The sequence below is a fragment of the Orcinus orca genome, chromosome X, assembly GCF_937001465.1.
Source record: "Orcinus orca chromosome X, mOrcOrc1.1, whole genome shotgun sequence".
Classification (NCBI taxonomy): domain Eukaryota; kingdom Metazoa; phylum Chordata; class Mammalia; order Artiodactyla; family Delphinidae; genus Orcinus; species Orcinus orca.
This window is the reverse complement of record NC_064580.1, coordinates 19,120,601-19,132,833: the sequence shown is the minus strand read 5'-3', so window position 1 is coordinate 19,132,833 and position 12,233 is coordinate 19,120,601. Positions and strand designations below refer to the sequence as shown.

The 12,233-nt window shown below is 42.7% G+C and overlaps 1 protein-coding gene across 1 annotated transcript in view; it reads right to left on the bottom strand.

Annotated features, from left to right (window-relative positions):
* PHEX (phosphate regulating endopeptidase X-linked) overlaps positions 1-12,233 on the bottom strand; it is a 198,819-nt gene that overhangs the window by 63,544 nt on the left and 123,042 nt on the right. Inside the window, exon 13 of the mRNA XM_004283074.4 lies at positions 5,639-5,716. Within this exon, the coding sequence (XP_004283122.1) occupies positions 5,639-5,716 (78 nt within the window). The remainder of the gene's footprint in view (positions 1-5,638; positions 5,717-12,233) is intronic.

Genomic DNA, 12,233 nt, shown 5'->3' with positions numbered 1-12,233 from the left:
TTACAGCTATACAAAAATAGATAAAATAATACACTAAAACAGAAGTACATACTATTATGTTCAAGTACCAACATTCAGGGACTTTTTCATTCCTTTTCTCTATTTTTCAAATTTTCCACCATGTGATAATACTTCGATAATTTCAAATATTTCAATAGGGCCTTGAGTGAGAAAAAACTATGAAACCTAGCAACCATCGGGGAAGTTCTGCTTGTTGTAGAGACAGCAACAAGAATGAATGTGCATGAATATTTTAGAACCACTTGTAATCTTCAAAAAAAAATGTTTAAACTGTGAAAGCGACAATAATTGGCTCAGAAGTCTCTTGTCCTTTCAGTTACTGGTGAAAATCTAGGTCAAGTTGATAATGACTTTCAATCAATTCCACCTCCTGACTTTTCAATTGAGTGACCTTTGGGGAATTAATTGGGGCTCCCGTGTCATTTAGCTGTCCAGATCATAAAATTTAGGGGAATCTGACGTTCTCTTTGTGGAAATCCTATCCTAGATGCCTAGCACAAACACAACAGACTAAATGGAAGAATAAAGCTATTACCCTCCCCAAAGGTGAGGAACACATAATAAGGGCAGAACAAGGAAATGTGTTCAGCTTCTCTGTAGAACCAGTAAATACAACTTGATAAGATACTACATAAGCCAATAGGAAGTATAGAGTCTAGAACACTTTTTAAGCTAAATCCATTTAAACATACTCAGTGATATATCCAAATACCTCTAAGAAAGATTTTATTTTAGGCACCCAAAGAACTGTGAATACTTAATGTAATCCAGATTTTAGAATTATGCTTTCCCTTATTTAAATAGCAAAGTCGGACTTCCCTGGTGGCACGGTGGTTGGGAGTCTGCCTGCCAGTGCGGGGGGCGGGGGGGTTCCGGGCCTGGTCCAGGAGGATCTCACGTGCGGAGATCCTCACGCGCGGAGATCCTCACGCGCGGAGGGGCTGAGCCCATGCGCCGCAACTACTGAGCCTGCGCTCTAGAGCCCGTGAGCCACAGCTACTGAAGGCCGCTCGCCTGGAGCTCGTGCTCCTTAACAAGTGATGCTGCCATGGCGAGAGGCCCACGCACCTCTATGAACAGCCGCTGGCTACAACTGGAGGGGGGTCCTCGCGCAGCAGCGAAGACCCAACGCAGCCGAAAATTTTTTAAAAAAGTATTTAAATAAAATAAACATATAAATAGCAAAGTAATACACAAGATTGCTGTGTTTAGATGGCTTCGCCGTACGTAGTATGTAGTATACATATATACACACCTACATACGGGGTGGTGTTCAAAATGTTTAACAACCTAAGTACACAGAACACTGTGGAAGATACAGTTCCCACAGGCATTCACATAAGGGTGACTCTGAGGGAGCACAAACTAGCACACCAACCAGGAACCAGATGAAACCAGATGCCCTGCTGCCACCACCGGGGGTAAGGGGAGGTCTTGGTCTGCTGCGGCCAGTGGAACACAAAGATGGGACTTCGTGTCCCATCTCTGTGTGCGGGAGTTACGGAGGACTGGCTAGAAGGCCAGTGGGCACCAGTGCACCTCCCTCCAGTGCCCACTCTTGCTCTCCATGGTCATGGGGGGTCAGAGATCACTTGAGAGAGCTGGCGGCAATGCTTCATTTTGTTTTTTTACCAAGCAGTACAGAATTATTTCAATATTTTAACAACTAGTTTTTCTGGAGCATTCCACCTAAATATCACCTCACTCTTGCATAGTGGCAGCAGCACTCTCTGTCATTTATGCACACAAAAAACATATACACACATAAACACACAAGTGTTCCACTAGCAAGAGCAGACCAAGACCCGCCCCAAAGAATATTATGGGGGTTCACATATTATATACATATCTCCATGCGCATATTTATGTTGATGTATGTATCACTCACCAGAAACATGGATCTTTTCTGAAAAATTACCCACATCCAGTTCTCCTAAGTAAATGGAGGCCAGCTGTGATTCTGACTTTAGCTCCTACTGCAATTTTCCATTGGTTTTCACAATGAGTGACGTGCCTAATAGGGTCAAGTATTTACCTACTGTCTCTCAGATACATGCCCACCCTTTCACTCCGTTCTATAATATAATGCTAGGCTGTGAATCTGAAAACCATGTTTCCCAGGCTCCACTGCAGTCGGCTTCCTGCCAATAGGAGGCACTGGCGGAAATCCGCAGGTGGAGGGGGGGAAAGGATGCTGTGTTTTTTCTCTTTCATTCCCTCTCTCTCCTCTTTCTTCTTCCGACTATGACTCTGGAAGAATCTTCAGCCCCTCTTCCACAGGCCCAGCTCTGCTCTGGAGTGGCAGTTCCTCATCTGCTCTCGAAAGCAATGGTACCACCACCTCCTCCCTTTTGTGTCCCTAGACACAGGGGTGGTAACTGCTTCCTAAAAAAGTTATTAATCTCTGGTTTACCTCTCCTTCCTGATTTTTGCCTTCCAACCTATTTCCTGTATTATATCTCCTCTCTTTGAAATACCTGATGCAGTGTGGTTTTCCTGGCTGATACAGAAATCTTCCCAAAATTGGTATCAACTCACTCTTGCATCTGTCTCCATCAAAGAACAGTGAAGGTACACCTTATAAGGTTTGTCTGAACATGGACTGATGACTATCTTTTTAGGCTAGCTAACAGGCTTTCCTGCATGCTACTGGGGGCTCACATAAAGGGCACATCCTTTTTCTTGTTCTTTTCAAAGACTACAGAAAGACTGTTGTTCAGCAATATTTTACTGGGTATCTCACTTTACCCTGTCATCCTCAAAAGAGAAAAAAAAATTGTTTTCTAATTCTTTATATCTGCCTCTAAGTTCTTTTCCATTTTCTCCTATCTCCATAAGAGCCCAACTTGAGTTTTCAGCCTTTCCCTTGACCTTCGTCTAATCCATTCTCCAATCTCTATCCTCTTTCCTTTTGTGTGTGTACCTGATGAATCACACCTTCACTTGCATCAAATAAAGTAAGCTGTTTTTCATTTGTAACAGCCTGTCATGCTCAGAGTTTGTATTACCAGAAATTTCTCATAAGCCCAACAGTAGTCCTTATCTACATATTCCTCAAGACTGAAAACACAGTCCCATTGTGTATCAGCAGTACTTTAGTCCTTTTGCTATTAACCTCGGTGACACTATTACTATCACATCAAGCATCCTTTACCTATTTTCCGGTTGGGTTTTATTCGTTTTCTCTATCAGTTTCTGATCATGAATGTATTTTTACTTCATGTATTTGGATTTTTTTCACTGTCTTTTTTAAACTGTTAGAAACTCTTGGGTGTAATTGTGTCTGCTTTGGCAATGAGTTGGGTGAAAGCCGTTTCTTCACAAAAGTACTTAAAAATTTTGGTATATAATGGCTTCAGTTCAGGCCCTGGAGACATGAGGAAATACACCTAACACTGCATCCTGTTTGGCGTCTGGTTTCTTTTCACAAAAGATACTACATTTATTGAATCATTAAATTTGGGGCATTCACTTTAAACAGCAGCAGACTGCCAACAAAACTTGATCAACGAAACACCATGAGTGAGCCCTGAATGCTATCTTATTTGATTAAGGCCTGAGACTGTTCCATCTGTATAGCCTCTTAAATCAATTTCAGGCACATGGATACTGTATGTGTTAATTCGTAATGACCTTTCCAAACCAAAATAATTTACTATCATAAGTGAAAAATTGAAGAAGCCATAACTAACACTTAACAGTGTGCTTACTCTGTGCCAGGGTCAGTTCTACATACTTTAAATATGTTAACTTATCTGATCCTCATAGCAGCCCTATAAGGGAGGGATTATTACTATCTCCATTTTGATATGAAGAAACTGAGGCACAGAGAGGTGGCATAACCTACCCTAGGTTGCACAGCTAGGAAATGGCAGAATGGGGATTTAATTCCAGACACTTTGATTCCAGGGTCCATGTTCATAACCACTACACCAAACTGCCTCTCAAATTCTCACCCGCATTCTTCAAGTATCTGCCAATCACATGTAATTATCCAGGTTCTACCGTTGAGGTACTTTGTGCCCTGGTGATGCCCTTCTTAGCAGCAATAGTTCTCATACTGATAAACAAAGTTATAGCTATCATTTATGGGGAGATGACTTATGTGCCACACATTATGCTAGGTGCTTTTACAGTTATATAATCTCATTTAATCTTCTCAAAAATACTAAGACTTGGTTATTATTATCTCCAGTATCCAGATAATCAAAGTGATGCTAACTGAGGTTAAATAACCTGCAGAAGATCAAACAACTAGCAAGTGGAAGAGACAGAATCACTTCTTCGTCACTTAACGGTATGACCTCCCTTCTCTTCCTCACCCCATCCCAAACAGCTCTGGGAAAGCAGTTCCCAGCCACTCTTCAACTCACTCCTCTGTTCCTCCAGCAGAGCTGCCTGACAAGAACCCTGCAAAACCCCTTCTCTGATTACAAGTAGAGCTTCCTGGGCCCAGATTTCAGTCCTGGCTCTGACGCTTGGCATGGCACTGAGGAAATCACCCAACTTCTTTGAGTCTCTATGTCCTTTTCCGCAGATGGGGATAAACACCATCTATTTCACAGGATCAGTGTGGGGCCTAAAAGATAATGTACATGAATGTGACAAATGTGTCAGTATCTTTAATTATCATGCTAATAGTGAGATTTTTCAGGATCAAAACAATGTATAATGGGCTGCGTGAGCTTTGGGATACTGTGAAGCACAATTATTTTCCTCCACAGTAACTGGATCAATACTTTGGAAGGCTATATCTTGGAGCCCAACTGAGAAACTTTCTAATTAATGCTTTCGCTCACTTTTGAATAATCTTATAAAATTCCAATGTTCATCTATAAAGCTAGGATTGCTTACAGATATGCAACTTATTAAATCACAGTTTCAGGAAAGAGCTATATCTCAGAACCACTGTTATTTAAATGAATTCCAAAAAAACTACTTTTTCAAGAAAATCTAGTGAATGATAAAAACAGGGGTTTTTGTGAGGAAGAAAAGTTCTTTACCAGAACTATCTGTAGGAAGGAAAATAACAGTGGTTATGATTAGAAAGGCCTGTAATGAATGCGTCTACTGGAAAATATATGTCCCAAAATACTGGAATAAAAAAGAATGACTATTCCTCCATCAGTAACTTACTGCAAATATACAATCCAACTCACAATAAATTATAGAGTCATATGTATATGCACTTAGTTTGTCAAAACACTCATAAAGTTTAATGAAGTTAACTTCCAACAGGCAAGATTTAATATGAATGAAGCACATAGAGACTGTTTAACAACAAACATCATACATTCACCATTAGAACATGCTCGCTAATTGTAAAATACTCAATTTGCTTAATTCTTTCCTTTATGATCAGTGTAGACCAAATCCAAGTCCATTTGCTTTATGGTACCCACTCAGCTACACATTCTTTCTGACACTTCCTTTATTTTGAATCTGCTCTAAATCTTGTGATATGCCTGGCATAATGAGGCTGATATCTAGCCAAGGAATGAATCAAAAGTTGGTGCTTTTTGGCACCACCAGATTTAACTGCCTGGACTTGGGTTAGCTGAAAGGCCGAGGCCAGTAAAACTTGCCCGAAAAAAAATACAGTAAATTTAGCACTTACTGCCTTGAGGTCTTCATTAACATGAGTATCATTCATTATAAATTCAGGATAGCCAACTTTTGCCAAAACAGCTCTTGCCTATAAAAAGGAAAAAGAAAAATGATGTCAGAGTTTCAGCACTTAAGTCATTAATAATCAAAGGACAGAGGAATGCAGCCTTCATCTGAAAACTCTGTTTACTGAATATCTACTATATGTAACCGACTGTGAAGGGCAAAAAAGAAAAAAAAAATCTAAGTTAGTCCCTGCCCTCAGCATACTAAAAGCACAGTGAATGTAGCAAATAAGTATATAATACAAGATAAATAAAGGTTCAGATATAGACAATATTGCCTATAAATAATTTTATTTATAGACAATATTGTTATCAAAGTCCATAGCAGAGATTATTTCCTCATGGGGAAAATGCTTAATGGAGAAGGTGACCAAACTGAGTCTTAGAGAATGGATGGGATTTCAAAATGCAGAGCTGAGAAGAAGGACAGACATTCCAGGAGAGCAAACAGCAGGGGCAAAGTCAGGGAGACGAAAAACAAAGAGCACGTCAGAGAGATGGTGAGTAGTTTCCCGTAGCTAGAGAAGAAAGCACAAGGGGTGGACACAGAAAACAATGCAAGAAAGCCAGCTTTGGCTACATCACAGGGATTCCTGAATGCCATGCGAAGAGTCTATATTTTGTTTTACAAACAAGAGAGAACTAAATATTTTTAGCAGAAATAAAATGAGATGAGTCACCCTCCAGCAAAATTATCTGTGCAACTCCGTGAATGATGGCCAGGATGCCGGAAAAATTGGAGGTAGGGAGTCCAGACTAATTTAAGATGCATCACAACCATCCTTTTGATAGACATACTACTTACTCCCTGTTTTACAGTTTATAGGGAATGGATAAAGGAAAAATAGGCACGTACAAGGAGCCTCCACTGCAGGGACTGGCAAACTATGGCCTATGAGCCAAATCTACTCTCTGCCCTGGCTCGCCAGCCCAAATCTGCTTCTATAAATAGTTTCATTGGAAAACAGCCACGCCCACTCATTTACATGTAATCTATGGCTGCTTTTGCACTACAACGGCAGAGTTAAATAGTTGGGACAGAAACCCTTCGGCTCACAAAACCTCAAATATTTACTCTCTAGCACTTTAAAGAAAAAGTTTGCCAACCCTTGCTCTCAAGAAACTTTGTCTCTCTCCTCTCCCCAGATACAGGGTTTCACAAAAACAAAAGAACAGCTTACTCAAAGAGTAAGTACAGTGTCAGGCCTCTGCCCAGATCCCCTGGGATCCCTTTTATCACCTCAGCATATCCCTCCCCAGCATCTAAGTTCTTTTTCCTTTCTAATGGCCAGCACCTGAGACTGAAGGCCTGCCCTAGGGCTACTAGGACACCTTGCCTGCACTCAAAACAGTTTCCTCCTGGGAGTTTATCTGCCGTGGGCCCGCTTCTCCGCTGCCATCCCAGCAGCCCTCAGCCAATGACTGCCTGTAGCAGGAATACGCAAGTCCAGCTCCTTTGCTTCAATTCAGGACACAGTGTGAGGTATAATTTGCCCTCTGGAGTTCCCCACAGGATCAGGCTATCTGAGACTTCCCCTGAAATGGCACCCTGGTCCCTCTCTCACCCTTCCCAGCCTGGCTTCCCTCATTCCCTTGCTGGTTTCTCCTGGGAGCACTTGCTGAATAAATCATAAAACACCTGCACACGAATCCTCATCTCCAGCTCCGCCTCCAGAAGTCCCAACATAAGACACCAGGCAACCCCAAACACATCGGTTTTATTCCAGCAAAGCAAAAACCAGTGACCTTTGTACACTGCTCTTAGCAATGAGTTTTTTCCTTCAGTCCTTTTCAATTTTCCTCACTCAAGAAATAAATAGAATAAGATAGTATGTTTTCCTTATCTGCCTTGAGATAATTCAGATATTAAGTATCAGCAAACTTGAAACTCAAGACTCAGAGAGGATTTTACAAGTGCCGCATGACACAGTCATAATGTTTTTTTTGTTTGTTTGTTTGTTTGTTTGCGGTACGCGGGCCTCTCACTGTTGTGGCCTCTCCCGTTGCGGAGCACAGGCTCCGGACGCGCAGGCTCAGCGGCCATGGCTCACGGGCCCAGCCACTCCGCGGCATGTGGGATCCTCCCGGACCGGGGCACGAACCCGTGTACCCTGCATCAGCAGGCGGACTCTCAACCACTGCGCCACCAGGGAAGCCCCATAATGGGTTTTGCTGTTCCAGAGCCTCAAATATAGCACAGATCAAATTTTGCCTTTAAAACCCTGTGAGTTACACTGAAAGTCTGATATGACCCCGAGAGCGGATAACCAGTGGTTACAACTCGCCCCCAACACCAAACAATACATCATATGTCTACAGGTTACCTCGTTCCAGATTGTTCTGTTACTTCCCTCGTATTTAATTCCTCACTATACTTAGCTCGCCACAAGTCATATACATAATAACTATAACAAAGAGCTCCAGACAGTCTCAAAAAAAAGAAAGAAATACACAAGCTGAGTCATCCACAATTGTTTTCTGAACACTGGTCTTTCCGGAGCATGCTGGTGAATCATGGATTGTTTTTCAAACCTCACGCTCTGGGACCCCCACTGCACTACAGAGCTGCACAGAGTATATTACCTTCTGCACTGTATATGCAGGTCACTGAATCCTTTTTTATTATTTATTTAGCAACACCACGACTTGAAGAGAGCCAGAATGGTGATACAAAGAATCTCTATTCATCTAAGAACACAAAGGTAAATAATACTAGTAGCAACACTGCCAACATCTGAAAAGAATACTCTTCTTCCCCAAAAATGTGCTGTGTTGTTATGCCTCTATTCAAGCCCAAATGCTCCTTCTGCCAGACAGTCTGTTGTCACTTCCACATCATCCCACCCCACCCCGTTCTACATTCTTCCCTGAGAAGCCTCAGAACTACATCTCCCAAAACCCCATGGGACCTGACTGCAGGTTAGACTCTGTGAATGAGAAGCACTCATAGGAGACTGGAAAAGTAGAGGAGGAGACACTATTTATTCACTCGCTGCTGGTAGCTATGGGCCGGCACATGAGCATCTGCAGACAGAAGATAAAGAGCTTTGCCAGCAGCTTCCAAGCATTCTCCTGAGAAGAGACCTTTCGTGTGCGGGCAGCAGAGACCATTGGTAGGCTCTGCCCTCCACTCCCCAGCCCTCCTGATGATTGCATAAGCCTCCAAATCCCCATATTAAACATCTTTCTGCTTGACACACTTAGAATGGCACCCATTTTCCTGAATAAACTCTGATATACCCTTTAAGGCAAATAATGATCACATCACTTTTTAATATTTTCAGAATGGAAGAAATGAAGCACCAAAAGCTTGATGGCTTGTGAAGGGAAAAGCATTAGTGAAGCAGGCCTGAAATCAATTACTCCATGGGTTATAAGGACAAGAAGGAAAGGCAAGTTCCACTGCAAACACTGAGAGAACAGTGGGATAAATAAAAAGCAGACTGCATGTTATATCCCGCAAGAAATACTTCCCAGTCTGCTTATGGCTGATCAAAAACTCCAGAGTTTTCCATAACCAGTGCATGCATTTCTATCCCTTATTCACACAGACCTCCAGAAAGGGCTGCACATGACAACTGGACCTTCTTCCTCAATAAAGGAGGCTCAAATGATCTTCACTACCTGTGTGACCCTGAGCAAAGTACTTAACTTTTCTGAAGCAAATACTGCCTATTATATATCCAATATCCACATTCCTTTCCCTTGCTTACTATCAGACCCCAGTTCTTCTCAGGATGACAATGGACCCAATGAAAAACAGCTGCATCACCCAACTTCCTTTGCAGTTACAGTTGGCTACGGGATGAGATTTTGGCCAATGACATATAACCAAAAGTCCTTGTTGCACTCCCAGGAATATGTTTTAAAAGACGAGGCTGTTTTCAGCTGGCATGTGTCCTCTGCCTGCAGTCCACGGTTTCTCAACCTTAGCAATATTGACATTTGGGGCCAGGTAATTCTTACTGTGGGAGCTGTCCTGTAGACTGTTTAGAAGCATCTTTGGTTTCTACATACTAGATGCCACTAGCAACACCACCTCACAACTCGTGACAACCAAAAATGTCTTCAGACATTGCCAAATGTCCCCTAGGGGCAAAATTGCCTGCTGGGCAAGAACCACTGCTTTAGCCTTTCCTCTTCCTCCTTCCTGCAGTACTGATGCAATGGCACAGATAGGGCAGCCATCTTGTAACCACAGGGTAACAAACAAGAGGAAGAAATTGACATGCTAAAAAGGGTGGAATGAAGAGCTGGGTGCCATCTGGAGCCCACCATATCAGGCATGAACTGCCTCCCTTCCCCCTCTATGACATGAGGAAAATAAACCCCTATTTGTCTGAGGCATTATATATAATGTTTTCTACTAGCTGTAGCTGAATGTAATCCTAACATGATCTTTTCATCAGATACAGCCTGAGGGGGAAAAAATAGTACCTATACTTCATTGGTTTGTCTGCAAGGATTCACAAAGACATTGCACACAAAGCACTTTTTTATGCCTTGGTCCAGAGTACATGATGAATAAATGTTGGCTGTAGATTATACAGAGAAAGTAGAAATATGACTTCTTCCAAGGATCTGGAGTAACACTGTTCTGTACCTATTTGGAGGGTCTTTTAGGGGAACCCAGGCCAGATTACATCCTTAACCAAATACCTGAACTCCCCTGGGGAATAATGTCACTCTTTTTAGTCACAGGTCAAGTAGTGAGAGAGGAAGGCTGTTGAAGCAACCCTGTGATCAATGGGGAGACAGATGTGTCCATGAGATGCTTGGAGCACGGAGGAAGATTTCCTGAGCAAAGCCAGACTCTAAGTATGAGCCAGGAGAATCCAGGCTATTCAAATCCCCCCGAAAGTCTGAGGACTCTTCTGAGGGCCACTATTTGCACACCTCAGAAAATGGACACAAGAAACACTATGAAAGCTGATCTTAGCCAAGATCAGAGCAAAGGTTGCCTTTAGCATTCACCATCTTGGTTTCTGTTTTCCCTTCCTTTCTCTTGCCTGTATCCATTCCTCCCAGTACCTAGCAGGCCCTGTGCGTTCATACCACTTGCTCTCTGATCATACCCAAAACTGGCCTTTCCTTGGCAATACACTGTGCCCCAAAGTCATCTCCCCCTTCGCTCCTCATCCATCAAAACTGTTATTCCCTCACGGCAGCTAATCTATTAGCTGTCATTGGGGCCTCAAACTAATTTATAAGATGTGAGTGACTAATAGCAATCTAATGTATTAACTCAGGAGAAATATCTGTATTTAAAAGAGTAGTTCATTAACCAAACGGATAAATCAAATTATAAGGGAGGTTTCTGTAGCTGTCAGAACCTTCTTTCTGATACTACTCAAATCAAGCTAATGGCCTATTCCACTTAATCCCCATTGTGTTCCCCACATGGAATACAGTGCCGGGCATATAGCAAGTGATCAATGCTCAATAAATATTGATTCATGTAATGAGTAATTTAGTTGATAAACCCATTCTGATCAATGTCAAGAATAGTATGAGAAAATATAAAAGGTTATAGTCTAACACATGACCAAGAACATCATTCAATGCTGCTCCCGTCAAGGCACATTTCCATATAAACTGATCTTACCAAAAGAGATAAAATGAGGGAAAAAAGAGAGAGACTTTCTGAGAACCTAGGGAACTTTCTGGAAAATGGAGCAATGTTTAAAATCCATTGGGACTGGGGCTTCCCCGGTGGTCCAGTGATTAAGAATCCACGTTCCAATGCAGGGGACACGGGTTCGATCCCTGGTCAGGGAACTAAGATCCCACATGCTACAAGGCAACTAAGCCTGACAGCCGCACCTACCGAGCCTGTGCACTACAACCAGAGAGCCGACGGGCCTCAACTACAGAGGCAAAGCACTCTGGAGCCCGCAGGCCACAACTAGAGAGAAGCCCACGCACCGCAACAAAAAGATCCCACATGCCACAACTAAGATTCGACCCAGCCAAAAATAATAAATAAATAAATAATAAATAAATAAAATTTGTTTAAAAAATCCATTGGGACTGACTTTTTCTTTTCTTTGCTGTGTTAGGTCTTCACTGCTGCGCACGGGCTTTCTCGAGTTGCGGCAAGCGGGGGCTACTCTTCGTTGCGGTGTGCGGGCTTCTCATTGCGGTGGCTTCTCTTGCCATAGAGCACAGGCTCTAGGCGCCCGGGCTTCAGTAGTTGCAGCACACGGGCTCAGTAGTTGTGGCACGTGGGCCCTAGAGTGCATGGTTTTCAGCAGTTGTGGCGCACAAGTTCAGTAGTCGTGGCTCACGGGCTCTAGAGTGCAGGCTCAGTAGTTGTGACACACAGGCTTCGTTGCTCCACAGCACGTGGGATCTTCCCAGACCAGGTAGCAAACCCATGTCCCCTGCATTGGCAGGCAGATCCTTAACCACTGCACCGCCAGGGAAGTCCTGGGACTGACTCTTGACAGCAACCAAAACTGTATCTTTTAATATAAGCTATTTCAATCAAACAACAAATACTTATTGAGAATGCTGTTGAGGCTCAGGACTCTCCTCAGT